The sequence below is a fragment of the Pinus tabuliformis genome, chromosome 4_2 (assembly GCF_031772625.1).
Source record: "Pinus tabuliformis cultivar Carrire ecotype Pingquan chromosome 4_2, CPIR1, whole genome shotgun sequence".
Classification (NCBI taxonomy): domain Eukaryota; kingdom Viridiplantae; phylum Streptophyta; class Pinopsida; order Pinales; family Pinaceae; genus Pinus; species Pinus tabuliformis.
This window is the reverse complement of record NC_142304.1, coordinates 689,716,977-689,742,142: the sequence shown is the minus strand read 5'-3', so window position 1 is coordinate 689,742,142 and position 25,166 is coordinate 689,716,977. Positions and strand designations below refer to the sequence as shown.

Below are 25,166 nucleotides of genomic sequence, written 5' to 3'. Positions count from 1 at the left end.
CATTTTACCCAACCACCCAAAATAAACTCTAATTTACATTTTATTTATTTATTTATATCTATATATATTAGATTATAATAAATTATATATATATATATATATATATATATATATAATTCATATACGAAGGATAAATGTATTCTTTTAAATATGTATTTATGTGATTTACACCTCAAATCATTAGATTGTAGAATTAATAACTATTGTTCTATTATAGGGCATTTTTTTGCTATGTCACTGCCCGACGGTGCCAGAGCATTACTTTTGCTCATACATAGAGAAATTTCCCCTCTGCACATATATATTTTTATGTTTTCTGATGTATACTTTATTATTTCAAATTATTGGGTGGTGACGTCAGCCCGCCACCACCAAGGCTTTAAAGGTCGAGGCACGACATCATCGTTGTACGATCTGTTTTCGCGCTCAAGGATCGTTCATTGCATCGTCGTTTTGATGTTGACTCTTTCCATGGTGTGTGTTTTGGATGTTTGTTGGGATGCCACATAGATCTTTTTTTTCTTGAAAGTGATAAAATTTTGGTCATATTTTGAAAAAAAAATTGTAGAGAATTTTGTGAATCTAAGTAAAAATTGTCAAACTTTATAATTTTAGGTGGTTCAGAGTTAGGTAGTTTAGAGGTTTTTGATGGTGTTGAATTCATTTCCATCATCAAAAGCATGATTCAAACACTGTCTCTATAAAAAAATTGAAATTTTTTACCCAAATTCCAACTACTTTTAACGGACAATTCCTCCGCCTCCATAAACAACTCCAATAATATTCCCTCTCACACTTCACCTTTCTACACCACGTACAATTTGGCTATTGCATGTTGTCGAACACTGTCGTAACTAGCAATAAAAAATACTCCTCGAGTCCAACCATCTTTCTCCTCGACGTCTATGTGGAGCCTGAGAAAAGTTTAACAGTTAAACTCTGCTAATGCGAATAGAGCTCAATAACTGATAGGGTATGAGTAGGAAACATAAACACGAGTGAACAAAGTATATGCATAAAGAAATTGCTTCATACCAAGTGCAAGCCATCAGTTAGCAGAATTCAAAGGCGCGGACGGTGAAACATGTTAAGAGTAAAGCCAAATTCATGAATCACATGCAGGATTCTAGATTCTTCTACACCGTCAGTAGTTTCTAGAATCACATGCAGGATTCTAGATTCTTCAACACCGCCATCCAAGGCTATAGTTGGAGATCTATTTATGAGGTAGCAAGCGGTCCTGACTGCTTCAGCCCAAAAATTATTCTCCAAATCGGAATTGGACAACATACTTCGCACCTTTTCCATAATGGTGTGATTCATCCTTTCTATGACACCATTCTGTTGAGGAGTACCAGGCACAGTCTTCTCATGCTTTATGCCAAACCTGTTACAATATTCCTTAAATGAATTTGAGCAATATTCTCCACCATTATTTGTTCTTAAACACTTCAGCAATTTGTTAGTCTCTCTGTCAATACCAACATGGAATTTTTGAAATATTCCAAACACTTTACTTTTACTTTTTATAGGATATGCCCAAAACTTCCTGGATGCATCATCTATAAATGTTACAAAATATGATGCTCCTCCTAATTATTTGATGTTAACAGGCCCAAACACATATGAGTGTACCAATTCTAACACATTTTTCTTTCTGTCATGGCCACCTCTAAGGAATGAAACCCTTCTTTGTCTACCATATATACAATGCTCACAAAGATCAAGATTGTAGGATTTCAAACCTGGAAATAAATTTTTACCAACAAGGATTTTTAAGCCCTTCTCGCTCATGTGACCCAAACGTTTATGCCACAGATCTGCTGAATTTCCTTTTTTTGTGACAACAGCCAAATCTGATTTTCCTATCAGTGTCTTCAATGTGTATAATGTTCCTGTCTTGGGTCCTTTGGCTACGACCAATGCACCTTTGCTAATTTTCCAGCCTCCTTTTCCAAAGCTTGTGGAATAGCCTTCATCATCCAGTCGTCCCATAGAGATTAAACTCATGCGCATTTTTGGTACATGCCTGACCTGTTTCAACAATATATCTTGTCCATCTTTCATCTTGATTTGGACATCTCCCACTCCAACAATAATGCAAAAATTATTACTCCCCAAATGCACTCTACCATAATCACAAGGATTATATGAAATAAGACTATCTTTGCATGGAGTTACATGGTGAGATGCCCCAGAGTCAAGGATCCAATCAAAGCTATTGCTAGATGTATATACACATGCATCCTCTACTGAAACAATAAACAACACATCACCATCTGTGGCTACAGCAGTGGTCTCACCTTCATTTGTGCTAGATGACGTGTGATTTGTATTGGACGGTCTCTGATCCGTTTGTCCTTTCTTCCAGAATCGACATTCTTTTTTCATGTGCCCGGGTTTGCCACAATGAAAGCAGATGATTCTGCCTCTCCTTGATTTTGATCGGCCTCTCGATCTTGATCGCCCTTGTCGGCCTCGATCCATTCTCCTACCACGATCAGCTAGAGCTAGAGCCTCTCCTCCCTGGTTTTCTGCAATTGACTTGCATCACAGCTCCTCATTCATTAAACTGCTGCTGACATCATCAAACTTCAGGGTCCCTGTAGTTGTTGAAGTGCTCATAACTACAATTAAATTTTCCCAGTTGTCTGGCATAGAACACAACTAGTTGAGGATGGGCCTAGTTAGCAAGGTGACCCAGGATCAAACCTCACCTGGGGTGTTTGTGCCCTGTGCTAGGGGAGGAGATATGCTAAAAAAATTCAGTCAGTGTAGGGTTGGTGGCTAGTGTGGCCCAGGCCAAGTGTAATCCCTGGGTGACGTTGACGGATTAGATGCCCCTGGGTGGCGGCTCAAACCAAGCCTCGAGAATCAAAAACAACTTGACAAACAAAAATCTCAATGGCGAAGTCCAATGAATCTCCATGACTTTAAAATATTTTACATTTTTTTATAAATATATAGATATTTAATTCATATATTATGTTTTTTTTCTAATTATTAATACTAATAATTTGAAATACAAATATAATTTAGTTATTTTAATGATTTTTTAATCTTGACAATGTGAGAGGTATTGTGACACAAGTATTTTGATGTTTATCCATATTTACTAGTCATTTAATTTATATATTTGCAATATATATATATATATATATATATATATATACACTTAATTTATGGAAAATTTGATCCTTGAATCTTATGGTTTACATAAAGAACAACCACCAACTACAAAATGAACTATACCATAAACTTTTATATTCACTTATTTAAAAAATAATTAAAAATTAAAAATAAATTATAAACCAAATTAAAAATTAAAATATAATTTAAAATATTTTGGAATAACCTAATTTGAAACTTTTAAAAGCATTTAAAAAAATGTTGAAGGCTTAAAAGTTGCATATGTAATTTATTGTTTTAAAATGTGTATGTTTAAAAATATTTATATAGCTTAATTAATTTTACAAATTTTGGTTTTTTTTTTTTATAATTAAATTAAAATAAAAATATATTTTAGTTTAATTTAATTTATTGTTATATATATATATATATATATATATATATATATATATATATATATTAAAAAAAATCATTTAAACAACACATTATATAGAGATCGATTTATGTTCCTAAACACCATGATAAAAAAAAAAATTGGAGCCACTTATAGTTATTGATCGAACTTTTCTAGTACTATTTTTTTTTTCTCTGTAAATACTAATTCTATTAAAAAAGTGTAAAAATATGTACAATGAGGTCAAAGCCTCAGAGGAGGCCGAGGCCATTCCTCATCCAAAAACTCAGGGACAATACAGTTTAACCTGTCAACCAGATTTACAATGCAGACCTCAAAGATTTGATTTCGGTCCCTGACATACTGACAAAAATTACCCAGACTACAGTTATCATACCCTTCAGTGACCTCAAAAACACAGTAGCGCTTAACATAGCTGACTTTAAAACAAAAATTGAAGTCTGTGTTAGCTGAAATTGCTACCTGAAGCATGAGACTAAAACAGACAAGAGAATTTAGCTGCATAATCGAAGACACAGGATCAAAAAAGCATAGCATGTGCACCCAGTGGAATTCAGTCCGCCTGACTTGGAGAAGCTTGCATATCCTCCTTCGCCTGGCTTGGAGAGGCGACCCAAGTAACGAACCCGTCTTCGTCCAGAAGCGGCGCTCCACCAGAATCAGTAACCAAATGTAAACAGCCAGTTGGTCTTTGAGATGGCTCGCAAACATTGTCATCTTCCTTAGCGGGATCGGGCTGCTGAGGCACTTCCGGGACAGGGGCGTCCTCATTCATGCGGTCAACATGAAACACCAACCCAGTCATATCCCCAAGTAGAATGTTGTCATCCTGAGAATTTGAGGAAGCAGGAGGGGTCGAGCTGAGCTGGTTGCTCTCCTCCTCTGAAACAAAAACTGTAAAATTCACTGTCACCACTGGCCTGTTGAGCCGACTCTGGAATACAAATCTGGAGGTCTGGTAAGAGTTATTCGGGATGAACCTCTCTTGGTCTGACAGCGGAGATGAGGGAGGGACCAAGGCAATTGGGGCAACCTGCTGAGGCGCAGATTGAGAAGGGCAAGCCCTGATACCAGACCGACCCCCCCGACGCGGAATACCTCGACTGCGAGGCATTGTAACAGAATCAAAAGACCTGAGAGATTGATTGAGACAGAGGAAACCCGAAATGGCTGGAGTGCTGCTGATGTCCTGACAATTCCAGAGCCGAACGATTAAGTCGACAGGAAAGACCAGACGAAGAAACTGAAGCGGCATAGCTTCATATAGAGCATAGTCATTAACTGCAGCCGAGAAATTGAGCCGATCCATGTTGATGAGCCGAATCGAGGACAGAGTAGCCATGCGCGCATTGAAATCCAGCTCGCTTCGAGCCTGAACAGGCTTTAATTCGCCTGCCTTAAACCTTAAACTACCTCCGATGACGCGTACCTGGTAGATCTCCCGCCTGCCATCCGTCAGGCCAGGTGTCTGCGTGGTATGCTTGATCATTGATTGCAGATGTGAACACCCGCATTGGGGTAACTTTTCTAGTACTATTACTATGTAGATAAAACATATTTATAGTTAGAATATAAAATTGAATTACATTAAAAATAATTTTTTTATTTGAAATTTGAAGATAAATTACTTTTTCAAAATGATCTTCCCAAATCTTCTATTCATTCGGTATATCTTCAAACTTGTGTCATAATATTAATATTATATAAAAAGCATAAATAATGTAATTGCGTCGTAAGGCATTCCTCTCTGAAAACGACTCTCCTCTCTTGGGTGACACCGTGTATTTTTTAGCGTCATTGATATTGTGTTAGACAATTAAAGTATTTTCCCCCGTTGGATCACAACATAGGTATTACGCTGAAGGTAGTTATAGGTGTAACTGGAAGGTTGCCTTGGGTTCATTACAGTCACTCCAAGGAGGTTCTTGGTGAAGATTCAGGGGCAACTCATGAAGTAATGAAGAAAAGCAGAGGGAAAAACCCACGAAAGGGAGCTTGAGAGGTGTTAACTTTTAAAATCATGGAGGAGCCTTGGCATTGGTTGTGTAATAAAGTATTGTTTCCCATGCAGGTGCCCATAACCATAGCACTCATGCCCCCCATTGCGAGGTTACTTGTGAGGCGGAGACTGATCAAGGATAACATCAGGTAGAGTTTTGGGTTTTATTTGTGATTGATGATGTTTGTGAGTTAAATCATTTTGCTTTAAGGTTTCTTACGTTGTGAGTAGGGTTCTCGATATGCTGTTGATGGTCTCCACCATTTTAAATCTGTGCTTAGTGGATGTCTATTTTGCAGGCGTTTAAATCTTTGTGACAAAGAACAAAATCAAGGGCATGTTCCTTTCTTTAAGTTTTCTTGTGTGGAACAAGGACTTAGGGAGCTCTGGATCTACTTTGTTCTGTGTAGAATCTGCCACCATTACGACAAAGAACAAAATAAACAAGTCCAAGTGCATGTTCCTTTCTTTAAGTTGTGGCTTCAGACTCAAACAATACCACACCTCTGCATGTCGGTAGTAGATTATCGATGGATAGAAGTTCCAAACCCAAAACTCCCGAGCATAAATTTCCCAAGAGCCCATTATCTGAGGTTTTATCTTCTTCCTTTATCTAGTTGTTTTTTTTTTAAACACATTATCTGAGGGTTTATCTTTGTCCTTTGTCCAGTAGTGTTTTAGAAGTCGTTATTTGAGGTTTTATCTTCTTCCTCTGTCCACTTTCTCATGCTTGCGACATCTAATGTTTCATGCTTGAGTAAATTTGGATGAGCAACATATATCATGGAGAATAGAAGGCATAAAGACATGCCTATAGGTTTTATAGTGAACCCCTTGGCAGATGTTAGAGTGCTCTCCAGGAGAGAGTATTGAGTCAATTATGGATGGCACTCAACGACCTATATAGAGAACTTGGAAAGAGATCAAATAATGATAGGGGCACTAGACTGAAAAGGTTTGGAAAGAGCGCCTCTACAGGGAGTGTTTGGAGAGCCTCAGAGGATGATGTTATTCTCGTTTGCAAGGAAGAATAGAAAAACAGACTTGTTGGATCCGTGAAAGAAAAATTGAAGACCAAATACATTCGACACTAGCACTGAGAAATTTAAATTCTAGAAGGACAAGGCATGAAAGTAGTGTTTTCTGAAGTGCTTAGAAACTTGTTGTAGACTTTCTCTAAATGGGAGATATAGACTTCACATTTATAGAGGTCCTATGTCCAGCGAAGATCTAAAGGTATGCCTCTTCCAGAGCCAATGCTCTGTTAACCTCTGTTTTCCTTTCCAGAATTCTAGTGAGGAAAAAATATCAAAGACGAATATGCTCACCTATTAATGTAAACATCTCCTTAGGCTGGTCATTCATGCGACATTAATATATTTGGAATGGTGATTCTTCTTCTGATTATTTGAATATATTTGGGTAATTACAGGCTTCCTAGTGACTTTGGATTTGATTTGTTGGGCTTGATGGATCCTGAAGGACCTGGAGGTTTTATCGAACCAGGTTGGCTCGCTTATGGAGAAATCATGAACGGGCGATACACAATGCTACGTGCAGTTGGAGCCATTGCTCCTGAAATCTTAGGCACTTCCCTAGTTCAAAATTGGTGTCATTCCTCTAGTAGGGACATATGATTACTGGGCTGACCCTTTCACTCTTTTTGTGCTAGAGATTGCCTTGATGGGATTTGCATAACACAAAAGATTACTAGATTACAGAAACCCTAGATCGATGGGAAAACAATATTTATTTCTTGGGATTTCAGAAATACTTGGGTGGTTCAGGTAATCCCGCATACCCCAGAGGTCCCTTATTCAATCCTCTGGGATTAGGTAATGACGAGAAGTCCATGAAAGATTTGAAGCTGAAAGAGGTCAAGAATGGAAGGCTTGCAATGTTGGTTATCTTGGATTATTTCATTCAGGGCCTTGTTACCAGAGTTGGGCCATTTCAGAACCTCTTGGATCATTTGGTTGATCCAGTAAATAACAACATTCTCACCAACCTGAACATCGACTCCTCGGCCAAAAATATATAAGGAATTACATTCTGAAATTTATTTTGGCTTTGACTGGTTCATGTCGGTTCATTTTTTGAATATATTGTATAATGAACCTTTTGTATCTGTAAAATTACAATGTAAAAATAGAAGCATCATATTCATGTTGAATAGTATTACTATTTATTTATGAAATGTGTAATGAAGCCTATCAAATTATGTTGCAAAGTCTCCAGTCATTGCTATTACAATAATATGTTGTAGATTCGATCTACTGGGTAGTTACAACGGCTTTCAATACCTTTGGCACAACCTGGTGTGGCATATAGGATGTAAACATAGCTAATTGTACGTCAGCAGGCACAAAAAGCCTTAATATTTAGCTTAGGTAATCACTACAGTCAAGTTTCGACCCAACATAAAATCCAAACAATAATCTGATATACCTATAATTATAATTATAAAATTAAATTTCTTTCACAAAAAATTAATTGATGGTGTTCCCTTGCCTAAATTTTTTCTCCTTTATCTACTTGATATTGGTAGCTATTAATCATCCATTAAGTTTTAAGATTGGTAAGAAGCTCCCTAAAGCATATGGCTTTCCATTTTCCCTATAATTTGTTCTCCCAAACTACCATTTGGGTGAAACTCACCCACATTCCTGGAGATTTCCATATTCCAAAAATTATGGAACAAGGATGCTAACTATTGGTGAGAAAAAAAACTACCATTAGTTAACATTTCTGCATTCCAAAAACTTGTGTAACATAGATTCCCTCTATTACTAACACTGGTCATGTCTTCATGCATGATATATTTGCTGAACTTATTTATTAATCTATTTGTTGAATTCCTGCATTCCAAAAACCAGAAACCTGTGTGATAGAGATCATGTCGATAGGAAAAACAAGACAATTACTAGCCACAAAAGTAAGTTATTTGGTTTCTAGATACCATTGTACTGAAATTTTTGACATCTTATATATAATCACCACAACTACTAGTCATAAAAGTAAGTTATCCTAGTCTAGTTGAGTCAAGTCATTTGGTATAGCTGACATGGGGCAATATTTCAAGCAAAACTTTTGACATCTTGCATATTACCACTATGTTTCTGTTATAAAGTTAAACAACCTATACAAGGGGTTATAGAATTATCCTTTTATATAATGGCCAATCAAGGACAACCAACAAATTGAGAATATGGGATCAATATGGTATTTTCCATTAGGAATATTGAATATAGAATAAATTAAGAAATGAATTCACAATTTATTTCTCATCAAATCACAACCTATCAACGTTATTTGGCAACACATTAGTATTGATGTGCAAATTCAACCGTTATCATGAAACATGAAGATAACTTTCTTTAACATGCATCTTAATTTAGATTCAGTTAACCATAGATCCATGTCTACAATAAAATTGGCCCATAACTTTAGCAAACTTTTACACAATGAACAATGAATTGTGTTATGAAGTACAATAAATTAAGTGTAAAGAGTTGCAATTGATAATTGTTTCTTCACATAAACTTTGCAAAAGCATTCCACAATGTTAAAGTTCAAATAAATATTGAAATAAAATAACTTTCCACCTCTGACCTCCTTGCAATAATCGTGCATCAATATTGTTATTAACAACACAACCTAGTACATGATACTCAACATATATTACAAGTTACAACTAATAGAAAGGAATGCTAAAAATATAGAATTTCAAAACAATAAATGTGAGAAGGGATAATGGATATTCTACCTAAAATTATAATTAAGTTAAAAAATCTATTCACAAAGAACAACATAGGATAAGCATATCATTTAACAAACGCAGCAATCCTATGATCACTCTAAAAAATTTAGAGGAAGGTTGAGAATGAATGGGTGTGAACGCTCTAATCCTAAAACCCAAATAAGGACCTCTTCCAGTATATCCTATGAGTCATGACAAGCATGCCCACTAGAAACCTCTGATAACCAAAACTCATGGATTGAATCTTATGCAGATTATGTTGATAACAGACCATACCATTGCTAGGCTGACATTCTTAAGACCTGTCATTCCCCTTAGGTTCTCCAAGCTCTTCCAAACACATCTCACATTCCTCTTACAATAAATCTACCCTTCCTTAAAAAGCTTTCATCTCCACAATTTGTTGCTTGCGCCTCTTCTCCTCAAGTGCTTCAGCTTTCACTCTGTTCAATAAAGGAATCGATCTTCCAGAGTGAATTCCAGTCATCAAGTCGCTATAGAGTGCTAAACATGATCAACCCTGATGTTCAAGAAATAACCCTAAATCATATCCTTTTTCTTTACTTGGGATTCCTCTAAGTTCTTTACAACAATATTTTTCAACTCATTCACCATTTCATCCCTTTCTTCTCGGATTTGAATATACAATTCTCCAGTGATCCACTCAACATCCCCTCCATTGCTCTCCACTAAGGCATTAGTCACAGTCTTGTTACGTTTTGGCTCATCTTGCCCCTCCTCCTCTTCTTCCTCTTGATCTTCCCCATATTTATTTTTCTCCCTGTCGTCCTCCTCTTCTACCTCAATGGTCGGCTTCTTCTTCTCTGTACCATTCATAGATTCTTTGCCTACAATTTACACATTGAGACGATGCTCATCATCACCATCATTACTCTCGTCCTCCCCACCACACAATTGTTTGCAGATTTTATACATGGGAGCCTCATCCGTACTCTTAAAATTGTAGTTATTGGCCCCCATATTCTCCACAAAGGAATGAAACTTGGCCTTCAAGCACCTAAGCTTATCACGAAGCTACTTAATACTATACTGAATGTCCAACATGATTCTAATGTGATCATAAGAAGAGCTCATGTTTTTGGGGAACCCCTTGCCTCCTTTGGTGAAAGACAAGAGCCGATTTAAGAAAGCGAGCTTGTCTTTAGAATTCCATACCTAAGGTGCCTTCTTACTAGACTTCTGTGGCGAAGATGTCAGCCTGATTCTTTCTGCAATATTTTGTTTTTGTGCCTTCTTCCTTTCCTTTGCAGGGACTCTGCCACTAAGTTAGGAAATGTGATTTGTTTCTTTCTTCTTGGTCGAAGGAAGTTCAGGGATTGCATCGTTCTCCTCTTTCCTAGGACGTTTCACCTACGCTTTAGTGGCACCAATTTTTTTAGAAAAGAAAGCGGATGGGGTGGTGATGGCGATGGTGGTGGCACCTACTTCTGCGGTTTCTGTTCTTTCCTCTACTATTGTTGCTGGTGTGTTTTGGGTGGTGGAGTTATGGAATCTGAATCATCATCAGATTTTGATCCAGATGGAGGAGGGTGAGAAATCATTCTTGCCTGCCCAGGGGTAGGGATTCGACTGTGAACCATCTTCTCACTCTCCTCAGAGGAGGAGTTTTCGCTGGCCTCTGTTGTAGAGTCTTAGAAAACCATCGGCTATGCCTGCTTGATAAAACCTAAATAAAGAAAAGAGGGTTTTATGTTCTGCTCCTATGTAAAAGAAAAAAGATGAGGGTTTTATGCTGGGGGGTTTGGGTTTAGGGCCAAAACGGGGGGTTTCTCTTCTGCAAAAGAAAATAGAAGAGGGTTTCGCACTGAAAAAAAAAAAAAGTATTTTAGGACCAAATAAATTTATGGCATGCTTGCTGAGGTAGGGCTTTAAGCCAAATAGGTGGCTTTCTGTCACTCCCCCAATTCTTTTTTCACGAACTGGACTATGTGCGACACCGACCAAATGCCTAAACATCTTGGTTTCTAAGTCATTTCCTGGACTACGCCTAACACATTCATCTTTCACCATTTTATTTAATTTAAGTGCGGAATTACTTAAATATTCATCACAACAAGAACAATGCAAGAGACACATATACAATGTAAATATCAGTTATATATATTGAATTGTTATCTTACAATGCTGGGAGTAAATACTCAACCAGGATATAAAATAATACAATCGTTGTTTTTGTGTTGCTCAGTCGGTCGGCCTGCTACACGACTCGGCCGCAACACCGTTCACCCTCGCCCCACGACGCTACCTGGTTCACCACACCTATTGCACTACCGCTGCAACTGTGTTCACTGCCATGGTTTACCGTGTACGCTATCTCTTGGCGATGCGGTCGTGTTGGCTCACCCAACCCACGAACCACGCTATATTTTTGTTCAGACGAGTTCGATATCCGCCCCACCGTTCAACCAACCCACCGCACCCAGCTCATGGGTAGCTCCACCCAACCTGCAACCCAGCTTGCTTTCTGACCTGTGGCCTTTCCAAACTTCGTAAAGCTATAACTTCACCCGTCACCGTGAGCTCATCCAAACCTGCAGCTTGTATGCCTCCTGCGCTCACCCAAATGATGCGACTAAGGCATATTTGCTTCTTTCTTGGTGATGCCTTTCCACTTCTCCTCCACGTATGTTTATATGCTCCTTAGGTCCAGGGGAGGGGGCATGGTGTTACCCAGCCGACCCACCCAATCGTCCTTTAACATATTTTTAACACGTCGGCTCCAAGTGTGGGTTTGAGTGGCACGCCCAGTTTGTCGCTCCCCAACTCGTCCCCTATAAACCAAGTTGACTCGTGCTCCTCCAACACTTAGTTTAATTTCTGTGTTGGTGCGCCCTCCAACTCGTCGGTTATGTGCGCCCCTCCTAACTCGTCAGTTATGTGCACCCACCCAACTCATCGGTTAACATGCCCCAGTGACTCGTTCTCCAACTCGTCGGTTAAACGCGTCTGTCGTGCGCATCCGACTCACCCAAGTGCAATGATGACTTAGGGTCGTGACATCCTCCCCCACTAGAAGTCATTGTTGTCCTCGGCAATCCAGCTACTCTTCTCAACTTCTCATCGTACTCTGCAATCTCCTTCCTCCATCTCCATAGTGAATCCTCCATCTCCCAGCTACTCTCCTCCGGTGCATTCTTCCATTTAATGAAGAACTCTCGTCGCATGTTACTCCCAAGACCTGTAGTCTGAAGATCCATGATCTTCTCCAAAACAAGGTTTGGTCTATCTACAATCATGGTTGGTCCCCTCAGTGGTTTCATCCTGTCTGGATGGTGTGCATCAAGTCGACATCTCTTGAGCTAACTCATATGGAACACAGGATGTTTCGAACGCATGTGGTTTGGAAGCTCCAACTCATATGCAACTTCTCCCACTCGCTTCTTTACCTGGAATGGCCCCTCATACTTCCTCGTCAAAGATCTCGTAGTCCCTTTCAGTGGCTGAAATTGATCCCCGGTAATCCTAAGAAAAACCATATCCCCAACACTGAAGTGTGCATCCCGTCTATCCTTATCTGCCCATTTCTTCATTCTCCTTGCAGCTTCATGCAAGTGCACCCATGCTAACTCCAAGGTCTCCTCCCATGCTGTCATGAATCTCTTCGCATGTGGACTCCTCAAGAAACCTCTCGATAATACGGTGTGTGGAGAAATTAGCATCTGTCCATTCACCAACTCAAATGGACTATACCCAGTTGTGGAACTCTTCTGCATATTGTAGCTAAACTAAGCCACATCCAAGAGTTCAGGCCAATTCTTCTAATCAGTCATCACATAATGTCTCAAGTAGTCCTCTAGCAGTGCATTAATCTATTCAATATGCCCATCTATCTGCGGATGGTAACTTGAACTCTGCAACAACTCTGTCCCAACCAACTTGAACAAAGTGGTCCAAAATCTGTCTGTAAATTGCAGATCTCGATCCGATACGATACTCAATGGCATCCCCCAATACTTCACAACATGTTTGAAGAATAACTCAGCAGTCATCTCGGCCCCACATGGTATCTTCGTCAAAATGAAGACGGCATACTTGGAAAAACGATCGACCACGACCATAATCCCATTATACCCTTGAACCTGCGGTAACTAAGTAATGAAGTCCATCAAAACACTCATCCATGGTCTCTCTGGAATCGATAAAGGCTGCAACAATCCTCCTTATCTTTGGTTATCTAATTTGTCCTGCTGACAAATAATGCATGTATGTACATACTCCTCTACATCTTCCCGCGTCTTCTCCCAAAAGAACCCTCTCTCCAACAATGCCAAAGAACGACATTGCCTTGGGTAGCCAACCCGTGGAGAATCATGGCACTCCTTCAAAAGGTGTCTCCTAAGCCCTGATGACTTCAAAATGTAAAGTCGGTTCCCAAAGAACAAGATTCCATCTCATATAAAAAAACCTTTGTGTCTTTCCCTCCTTCACCTACTTCACAATGCTCTATGCTTGAGTATTAGTCTCAATGCTTACTTGAATCTTATTCTGCATCTCATCAGTCATTTGTACCCGAATCCTACTCCATGTTGCCCTATCTTCTTCCTCCTCACCTGCGGCTAACGGTCCCTTCCTGTTGAGGGCATCTGCAACTGCATTGAGTCTACTCGGTCTGTACTCAATAGTCATGTCAAACTCTGCCAAGAAGTCTTGCCAACGAGCTTGCTTCGCTAACAACTTCGGTTGTGATGAAAAATAACTCGCTACAACTTTTTCAGTCTTGACAATAAAAGGCTTCCCAATCAAGTAATGTCTTCGTACCTTTAAGCAATGGATAATCGCAATCATCTCCTTTTCATGAACCGGATACCTTCATTCCCTAACCTACAACTTCCGACTCTCATATGCCACCAGATGCCCATCCTGCATAAGAACTCCTCCTATCACAAAATCTAAAGCATCTGTGTGTACCTCAAACGGTCTCTCGAAGTCATGTAACTTCAATATCGTCGTTGTAACCATCCTCTTTTTCAAGTCTTCAAAAGTTGTACGACACTTCTCCGTCTAATCCGAGTTGACTCAACTCACGGATTTAACCAAGATCTTTTACTTCCGTGATGTTGTTAGAATTGCATTTAAAATAGCATAAAGGAACATATATGCATGTTCTAAATAAGAAGGAACATGACAATAATCAGCAACATAAAATAGAAGATGCTGATAACGGAGTTTGTCCAGGAGGGACTACGTCTCTAAGCCCTGGTGTCAAGATGGTGTAGGCCACTACATTAAGTGTTGGAAAGAGTGATGATGTACATGCATGTGTTTTCTCTATCATACAAGGAATATGCCCTCACGCAAGAGTGGCTCCAAGATATGTTCCGCTACAGGAATTGTCATTCACTAAAGGACTCCTATCAGCATGACATAATTTCATGTATGATAATAATGAGCATCCCGCCAATCATGGCTTCATAGGGATCTCAACTCAAACATACATGGTGACACATGAGCATCCCGTCAACATGGGGACAAAGGGATCTCAATAACAACATGACAAGAAGTACCTCTCACATCAAGAACAAAACAAGATCACACATCAAACATCAAACAGGGATCTATACAGCACAATGCATCTCAAGCAAAGAGATAAAGAAGTACATGATCACACTGCATATACCTCACATCAAAGATTTATCTGAAGAAGAGGATGATAAACTGCTGGATTTGGTTGTACCATTAATCTCATGGCATCAAATATCATAGAAATGATTGCTCACACATTTAATGCTGACACCTGCACTCGACTTTGAAAAGTGGCCGAAAAATGGAATGGTCAAATGGAAAATTTGATGACACCATCAGATTTGTGGCATCGAATAGTGTAAAATCGACTGTCAAATTTTTGAATTCTGACAAAGTAAAAATCTAGGAATACAGGAATCTTTTAGATTCCCCCTAGATTCCTCAAAGATTCTTTCCTCCAGGTCATCTAAATATCTACTGCTCAGATCAAAATTCTGTCTACGCCATCAAGATCCTTGTAAAATTCTGAGAAGAATGAGTATGAAGTTGGCTGCATTCTGACTCTGGTGAATTTCAGCCTCCAAGGAATCTGGAAGATTCCCTCAAGATTCTCCTCCGCTGGGAATCTGCAAATATGTTGCTCAAAAGGTGAATATGACCTCGCCATAGCGTTCCCTGCGAAAATCTAAGAAAATTGATTGTAAAGTTGATTACATTCTGATAAAAAGAATTTTTACCTCCCAAGGAATCTTAAAGATTCCTCAAAGAATCTGCATGAAAATTATCCCCTGGAATATTCTGGGCATCTGCCTCATTTTCCATGCCCAAGGTGGACCACCTCTGCACTGCCTCGCCTCTATTCCATCGCTCTCCCATTCGGTGTTCCGTCCTCTGTCATGCAAATGAAAACGAAGGTTTAAATGCATTTTGTGGGCGGATATTTCCAAGGAAACCTATTGGCATAACGATGGCACACTATGTTGGGTGGGCGGAGATCACAAGGTCGAACACCCACCCTACCGTTGCATAATTTTGGCGTGGCTTTTAATGTTGGTGTGTTTGTTACATTAATTGTGTTTTAATTGGTATGTTGACCCTTTAAGTGGAGGCAGTTTGTTTTGGTAACCGTGCGGCAGTTTTGGGTTATGTATTAAGTTTGGGTTGGGCCACCCATGGAGCGGGCCAGCCACGTGGCGGGGCGGGTTCAATTCCCGCCAGCCCATAATAACATACATTATGAATAGTGGTTGGGCTGTGGGTCGAGTCCACGGGAGGTGGCCTGCCCACCCCATATAATGTAATATATGGTTGCGGTTTTGGTTGGGGGTTGGCGGGGTCATGGCCCGTCGACCATTTTTTAATTAACAATTCGTTATATATATATATATATATATATATATATATATATATATATATAGATATTCAAATAGATCGGTGGGTGGCGGGGATCGGTGGGTGGCGGGGGTGGTGGCCCGCCACACACACACACACACACACATATATATATATATTTGTTTTTATTTTTGGTTAATAATAGATTTTTTTTATTTTGTCTAATATAGGGGATATTAGACAAATTAAAGAGGCAACAATTTCACCTGCTTTCGAGAGCTAAGTTCCCACGCCAGTTGATGGTGAATTTGTAGGACACTTAAACCTGGCCCACAACCCAACTTTGACCAAAACTTTGACTGGCTCTTTCTCCCTCATACGAGCTCGGATTTGAGTGTCGTTCACACCATTGGAATCAGGGTGACAAGCACTTCGATCTGGTGCTAGTTTGGGAGAAATCTGACCACTTTGAATTTTGACCCTTTTTGAGTCCTCTTGGACTTCTGCCTGTGTCTAGAGCCACCTGGATCAATCCTCCCCACTAAGGAGCTTTTGGTCCTCCAAAAGCATGAAAATAATCTGCCACTTCTTTGTACCTTATCTGCACTTACAAGTATCTGATAAGTCACCCTTCCTTCTCCTTCACCTTTGTCCTTCGGAGCCATAAGCAATGAGCTGACACCTACAACCTCTGCAAACCTGTAGTACATTGTTTTGCAAATTACATGCTTGACTTACATCAAGCATCCCATACTTGCCACGAGTTTATAACACATACTCGGTGGTCAAGTTTACATCAAAATGGAAACAATACCCCAGCTATGAAAACAAGGCCAAAATATCATTGTTGCTTCAACAAGTGATGGAAAACACATCATCACTACAACACATGATTTACAAAAATAAGGCCAAACACTATTGTTTCTTTAACAAGTGATGGAAACACAACATCACTTTCACAGTTTAAAATGCATCACAAAATAAGACCAGACATCATTGTTGCTTAACAAGTGATGGAAAAGACATCATCACTTTTACATTTTAAAATGCAACAAATTATTTACAAAAGCACGACCATGACAAGCTAACATATCTAGAAACCATTTTTCACTTATCGATGTGAATGGGTCATCCCCCTATGGTGGTTTTTCTTGTCAAATGACTTTTTCAACTATTTCATGCATTGATGCTTTTTCTTTAAGGCGCTACTTTGGATGGAGCCTCCAACACGTGGCACTTTGATGACCACTTCTGTTGCAATGACTACAATAGGTCTTTTTCCTCTAGCTTTACCTTCTTCTTTTCCTATTGTTGAGAGGGTCTTTCATGCCTCCTCCTTTTGTGTGTTGCTATTATTTTCTAGCACTCAACAAAATTATGGTTATGTAATCCACAAAAATTACATTTTTTTTGATGCCATGTTTTACATTCATCATTAACAATGTGATTGTAATCGAAATTAACATTCAAATATTGAGACTTGTTATACCTTTCCCTACTATCTCTGGTGTAATTACGGCGATGATAGCTTGCCTAAACTCTTTCCCTGCAATGGGCACTGTCATGGGATGATGGTGATGTGTTCCCATCATTCTCTTTCCTCAATGATTTCGACGATGTCTCAGAACTGCATCTGACACCTTCGAGCATCCTCCTTCGGTGTATCTCAACCCTACAAATCGAGGTCTCTGCACAACCTCCAATGGATGAGTAATTCCTTGGCTATTAACACCAAGTTCTTCTTCTTCCTTGTACCTCATCCTAGTAAGGACCCTCATGTTTGTCCCTGTAATTGGTATCTCCACATTTCCAATAGAAATCATACTATGTGAAGATGAAATTGATGAGAAATCAACATCTTTTACCTCCACTGTCGATTTGGAAAGAACTAATGAGGACCTCTCATCATCTGTTGTTGGTGGTTCGCTCGTTATCTTGGTGGATTCCCCAACTTCTTTCCTGACGTACCCAAGTCCTGCCTGATGTGTAATTCCTCTACTTTGATGGGGTTGACAATGCTTTAGCCATTAATTCCCAAGCCTTTTCCTTCATACCCCATTCTCTTTAGTAGTTTGGAGCCAATTCCTGTGGTATGATGATCAAAAACAGTGAAATCATCATCGGGAAACATACAAGAAGTCAGAGAACTACTTTTTACCTCACATGGGTCACGCTGCAACTTTTCCAAGGCCTCATCCTTAGCTTGTAGTTGTTGTAGCAAACTATGTTTCTCCTCTTTCTCTTCTTGTAGAAGCATCTTCAATTCAATGTTCTCTGCTTGAAGACTCTGGCTGTTGTGCTTCAGTTCTTCTAGGGCCTCTTCCGTGGCTCGCAACTGAAGCTGCAATCGCTCCTTTTCCTCTGTCTCTTTTTGTAGAGCTTCATACATTATTTCCACCTTTTGGGAAATTATGAGCATGGTCTCGTACATCGCTTTTTCATCCTCCATCATTGCACATTCCATTGTTCACGCTCGCAATTCACATCCACGCGAAGACCGCTCTGATACCAAACTTGATCCGAGTTGACTCAACTCCTGGATTTAACCAAGATCTTTTACTTCCATGATGTTGTTAGAATTGCATTTGAAATAGTATAAAGGAACATATATTCATGTTGTAAAGCAGAAGGAACATTACAATAATCAGCAACATAAAACACAAGACGTTGATAATGAAGTTTGTCCAAGGGGGACTACATCTCCGAGCCCCGGTGTCAAGATGGTGTAGGTCGCTGCATTAAGTGTTGGAAAGAGTGATGATGTACATGCATGTGTTTCCTCTATCATACAAGGAATATGCCCTCACACAGGAGTGGCTCCAAGAGATGTTCTGTTGCAAGAAATCTCATTCACTAAAGGACTCCTATCAGCATGACATAATTTCACGTATGATAATAATGAGCATCCCACCAATCATGGCATCAAAGGGATCTCAACTCAAACATACATGGCGACACATGAGTATCCCGTCAACATGGAGACAAAGGGATCTCAATAACAACATGACAATAAGTACATCTCACATCAAGAACAAAACAAGATCCCACATCAAACATCAAACAGGGATTTATACAACACAATTCATCTCAAGAAAAGAGATAAAGAAGTACATAATCACACTGCATATACCTCACATCAAAGAGTTATCTAAAGAAGAGGATGATAAACTGTTGGATCTAGTTGTACCATCAATCTCGTGGCATCGAATATCATGGAAATGATTGCTCACACATTGAATGCTGACACCTACACTCGACTTTGAAAAGTGGCCAAAAAATGGAATGATCAAATGGAAAATCTGATTACACCATCAGATTTGTGGCGTCAAAAATGTAAAATCGACTGTCAAATTTCTGAATTCTGACAAAGTGAAAATCTGGGGCTACAGGGATCTTTTAGATTCCCCCTAGATTCCTCAAAGATTCCCTCCTCCGGGTCATCTGAAGATCTGTTGCTCAAATCAAAATTCTATTTGCGCCATCAAGATCCTTGCGAAATTTTGAGAAGAATGAGTATGAAGTTGGTTGCATTCTGACTCTGGCGAATTTCAGCCTCCAAGGAATCTAGAAGATTCCCTCAAGATTCTCGAAGATTCTCCTCCACTGGGAATCTGCAAATCTACTGCTCAAAAGGTGAATCTGACCTCGCCATAGTGTTCCCTGCAAAATCTGAGAAAATTGACTGTAAACTTGATTACATTCTGATAAAAAGAATTTTTACCTCCCAAGGAATCTTAAAGATTCCTCAAAGAATCTGCATGAAAATATTCCCTGGAATATTCTAGGCATCTGCCTCATTTTCCGTGCCCAGGGTGGACCCCCCTCTGCGTTGCCACGCCTCTGTTCTGTTGCTCTCCCATTCGGTGTTTCATCCTCCGCCGTGCAAATCAAAACGAAGCTTTAAATGCATTTTGTGGGCAAATATTTCCAACGAAACTTGTTGGCGTAACGGTGGCGCACTATCTTAAGCAAGCGGAGGTCACAAGGTCGAACCCCCCGCCCTACCGTTGCATAATTTTAGCGTGGATTTTAATGTTGGTTTGTTTGTTACATTAACCACGTTTTAATTGATGTTTTCACCCTTTAAGTGGAGGCGGTTTGTTTTGGTAACTGTGCGGCAGTTTTAGGTTATGTATTAAGTTTTGGTTGGGCTGCCCGTGGAGCGGACCGGCCACATGGCCGGGTGGGTTCAATTCCCGCCGGCCCATAAATAACATACGATACATATAGTGGTTGGGGTGTGGGCCGGGTCCACCGGAGGTGACCCGTCCACCCCATATAATGTAATATATGGTTGGAGTTTTGGTTGGGGGCTAGCAGGGGTCATGGCCCTTCGGTGATTTTTTTAATTAACAATTCGTTATATATATATTCAAATATATTGGTGGGTGGCGGGGGTGGTGGCCCACTACCCATATTTTTATATTTTTATTTTTTTTGGTTAATAGATTTTTTCGATTTTGTCTAATATAGGGAATATTAGAAAAATTAAAGAGGCAGCAATTTCGCCCACTTTCGCGAGCTAAGTTCCCACACCGGTTGACGGTGAATTTGTAGGACACTTAAACCTGGCCCACAGCCCAACTTTGACCAAAACTCTGACTGGATCTTTCTCCCACATACGAGTTAGGATTTGAGTGTCATTCACACTGTTGGAATCAGGGCGACGAGCACTTCGATCTGGTGTTGTTTGGGAGCAATCTAACCACTTTGAATTTTGACCCTTTCTGAGTCCTCTTGGACTTATGTCGTGTCTGGAGCCACCTGGATCACCATCCAATTCCATCGCTTGTCCTTCTTCAAAAGGTATGTCAGTGACGATGTCACTTTGGAGTACCCCTCTACAAACTTTCGCTGGTAGTTGGTCATTCCCCAAAACACCTTCATATCATGGACATTCTTCGATTTGGCCAGATCCTGTATTACCTTCACTCTGCTCGGCTCCATCCGTATGTGCCCTTGGCCTACAATGTGTCCAAGGAATGGAATCTCGGTCTGGGAAAACATACACTTCGACTTCTTCAAGTACAATTGATTCTTCTTCAGCACCTCAAACACCAAAGCCAAGTGTTTCTTATGATCCTCCATGTTATCACTGTATATCACGATATCATCCAAGTATATTACTACGAACGAATCCAAATATGGACGTAATGCATCGTTCATCAAAGTGAAAAATGTGGCAAGAGCGTTGCACAACCCGAAAGACATAACAAGTAACTCAAAACTTCCATACCTTGTCACAATCGTAGTTTTCCTCTCATCTCCTTCCGCTATTCGCACCTGATAATATCCATGCCTCAAGTCTAACTTCGGAAACACTCGGCCCTTCGCAAGCTTGTTGAAGCAATCTGCAGCGAATGGCAAGGGATCCCTGTTCTTTATCGTTTGCTTGTTGAGAGCACAATAATCACAACACATCCATAGCTCATTCGTATCCTTCTTTCATTGGAAAAATACTGGAGCTCCATATGGGGACTTTGAAGGTATTATCAAACCTGCATCAGTTAATTCCTTCAACTTCCATTTCAATTCCTCCAACTCCAGTCTTAATAATCGATAAGGAGCTTTTGTCGGAGGTTGCTTCCCTGACTCTAGCTCAATGCTATGGTCCACTGCACGCCTTGGTGGAAGTGTTTTAGGTAGCTCATCGAGCATCAAATCTGCATATTTGTCCAATACATCAGAAATCTTAGTTAGAACAGGCATCCCCACTCCATCATCGCTATCAACCTCCCTGATGACTGTCACATATGTCTCCACATCTGACTCCCTGCATAGCTTCTCCAAGCTTAGTGCAGAAACATGTTGCACCTGAACTTCCTTCCTTTGCTTATGAGTAGGAAAAGTCCAAGTTTGTGAGCCTCCAATCAACATAATCTCATCGCAAAAGGGGACAATAATTGCCTTATTTCCCTTTAGAAAATCTTGCCCCAATATCATGTCAAAGTCGTTCATCTCCATCACCATGAAGTCCAATCGACCCTGCCAGTCTCCAATTCGAATTGGCACTTCATCTACCAACCCCGACACCTTAGCCTTCGAATTCACTACCTTGACTTCCACATTAGATGGAATAATCTACACTCCAACTTATTTTGCTAATATTATCATCATGAAGTTGTGTGTGGCATCTGTGTCCACCAATGCTTGGATAGTTTTGCCATGAACTTCCAAGTCAAGAAACCCCAAACTATGAATCCAAGATTTCTTTTCCAAAACTTCATACTACATACATACTTGGTCTTTGCATCTTGCTGTTGTTGTACCTCTGATACCATCTATCATGCCCCCAATTAGTTTTTCATGAATTGGATTACGTGCGGCAACGACCAAATGCCTAAACATCTTGGTTTCTAAGTCATTTCCCGGACTACGCCTAACACATTCATATTTCACCATTTTATTTAATTTAAGTACGGAATTACTTAAATCTTCATCACAACAAGAACAATTCAAGAGACACATATATAATGTAAATATCAGTTAGCCTCAAGGGTTAGCTCAACTGGTCAAATCGGTGCCTCGCCGATCTAGAGGTCACAGGGTCCATTCTCCCCGAAGCCCTTGGGGTTAGGCCTAGTTATTGGTCACGGGGCTTGATTCCCTTCGGGGTCGATCAGCTCAGATTTTTCCATGGATGTAGCAGCCACCCAATGACCAGGGTGTCCATGAACCACACCAAAAAAAAAAAAAAATGTAAATATCAATCATATATATTGAATTGATCTCTTACAATGTCGGGAGTAAATACTCAACCGAGATATAAAATAATACAATCGTTGTTTTTGTGTTGCTCGGTCGGTCGGCCTGCTACACAACCCAATCGCAGCACCGTTTAGCCTCACCCCACGGCGCTACTTGGTTCACCACACCTGCTGCACTACCATTACAACCGTATTCATTGCCCCTATCTACCGTGTACGTTGTCCCTTGGCGTTGCGGTCGTGTTGGCTCACCCAACCCTTGACCCGCACTATATTTTTGTTCGCCCGAGTGAGAATTCCTTTGGCTATGTTTGGGAACCACAATTCCAAAAGTATGAGTGCTACACATGCATACAAGAAGTCTTCTTAACCTTGATTTTGTCTAACACTGTGTGGATATATGCTAGATTCATGAATATGTATTTGACAGGTATAACAGTTGGCTTCCAGTTATAGTTGGATTCGTCAAGGAATTGGAATCCCTTGAGAGATGATATATGTATGTGTTCAGCTACAAGGCAGCGTGCTTATCACAATAAGTTAAGGTAATCAGTATATTGTTATGTTTATTTATACACTGACAATTATGTGTTTATGGCAGTATGATGTAGTGGATTACATGGCAAAGAGACTATCGTGGAATCTTGGAGAAGGCTCAGGTTGAGATTTCATTCGGATCATTAGGAACCCATGGGGATTGATTCATGGTGTTTGATTTTCAATTTTGTTTGTGTCTGGTGCATGGCCATGCCACTATGTTGTGGTGTCGTATTTCTATTGGTTTTTCATGTTTTCTTGATCTTGTTTTTTATGCTTTGAGGGTCTTGGGAGTTGGTTAGGAAAGAGGAAGTTAATGGAGCTCAGGGAGAGATGAATGAAAATTAGTAGGTAATGTAAAACCCGAATAAATCTCAGTGCATGAGTTCAGGGAAACTAAAGGAAAGAATATAGCAGTTAGTTGGATTGGTTGGGTCCATTGGAGTAAATAGACAGTGGCATGATAGTCATGAGAAAGGTAAAGTATATGGATCTGAAGTAATAGATGCCTTGGATATGTTGGTAATTGTTATTCTCAATGCTGTGCATGTTGTGCACAGATAAAGGGAGTTCTCTTAACCTTAACCTTATGATATCTAGTAATTGTGTTGTGGCCATGATTATGTTGATGTTTAAATATGTATGTGTGTATGTATGTATGTCGTTGTCTGACAGGGTTGTCCAGGATCACGATTGTTTTATGATGATGATTATATATGTATATGTGTATGTATGTTGTTGTCTAGTAGGGGTGCCATGGATCATTCTTGTGGAGGAATGATTGCTTATGCAGGTGAATGGCATGAAGAGGTTCCTGGTTTCATGAGGAATCAAATGGGAAGAGTATCCCTGAAAAATCTATGAGGTTAGTATCATGTGGGTATGATTTGATATTATGTGATTATGCCTATTTTTATGTTATAGTAGGTAATGCTGAGGGATACATCAGCTAAATGAAAGCAATGAGATTCGTGACATGTTGGGACAAGCATGGATAGTGGAAAGACGCTAGAAGCTAGGTTTTTTGGTAGAGACGGTGTGGCCTCCAATTGTGTAGTACTATTGTTGTGTATATGTTGTACATGTTGTACTTATGGTGTTGCATACATGTGGTACGGTGTGCATGTTGTATATGTGGTTCTATGTACAGGTTGTGTTGTGTACATATGGCATATGTGGTATTGTGTACATATAGTGTTGTGTGCATGTGCATATGTGGTGATGTGTACATATGGTGTTGTGTGCATGTTTTATATGCGGTGTTCTGTACATATGGTGTTGTGTGCATGTTGTACATGTGGTGTTGTGTGCATGTGGTGTTGTGTACATGTTGTACATATGGCGTTGTGTGCATGTGGTATTGTGTACACGTTGTGAACGTGGTGTTGTGTACACGGGGTGTTGTTTACACTTTGTGTAGGTGTTGTTGTGTACATTGGGTGTTATGTACACGTTGTGCAGGTGGTGTTGTGTACATGTGGTATTGTATACACGTCATACATGTTGTGTTGTGTATATTCGGTATGGTGTTACGGGTATTGTGTAGTCATTGTATTGCGACATGTGTATTCGTGGTATTGTACGATGTGTACGTATATGTATTGTGTTGTACACCAGGTGTAGGTGTATGTGTCGTGTTGTACACTGGGTGTAGGTGTATATGTGGCATTGTACACCGGGTGTAGGTGTATGTGTTGTGTTGTACACTAGGTGTAGGTGTATGTGTCGTGTTGTACACCTGGTGTAGGTGTATGTATTGTGTTGTACACTGGGTGTAGGTGTCTGTGTGGTGTTGTACACTGT

General features: G+C 39.9%; 1 protein-coding gene and 1 pseudogene across 1 annotated transcript; one reads left to right on the top strand and one right to left on the bottom strand.

Moving 5' to 3' along the window:
* The first annotated feature begins 5,636 nt into the window (after positions 1-5,636).
* LOC149171337 (chlorophyll a-b binding protein 8, chloroplastic-like) lies at positions 5,637-7,584 on the top strand (annotated as a pseudogene).
* A 5,549-nt stretch (positions 7,585-13,133) lies between these two features.
* On the bottom strand, positions 13,134-22,521 carry LOC149171336 (uncharacterized). Its single transcript, XM_089425931.1, has 5 exons — positions 22,360-22,521; positions 21,618-22,200; positions 21,046-21,470; positions 13,798-14,082; positions 13,134-13,403 (listed from the first exon to the last, which is right to left on the bottom strand). The coding sequence occupies exons 1-5, from the start codon at positions 22,519-22,521 to the stop codon at positions 13,134-13,136; spliced, it is 1,725 nt and encodes a 574-aa protein (XP_089282057.1).
* Positions 22,522-25,166: the final 2,645 nt, after the last annotated feature.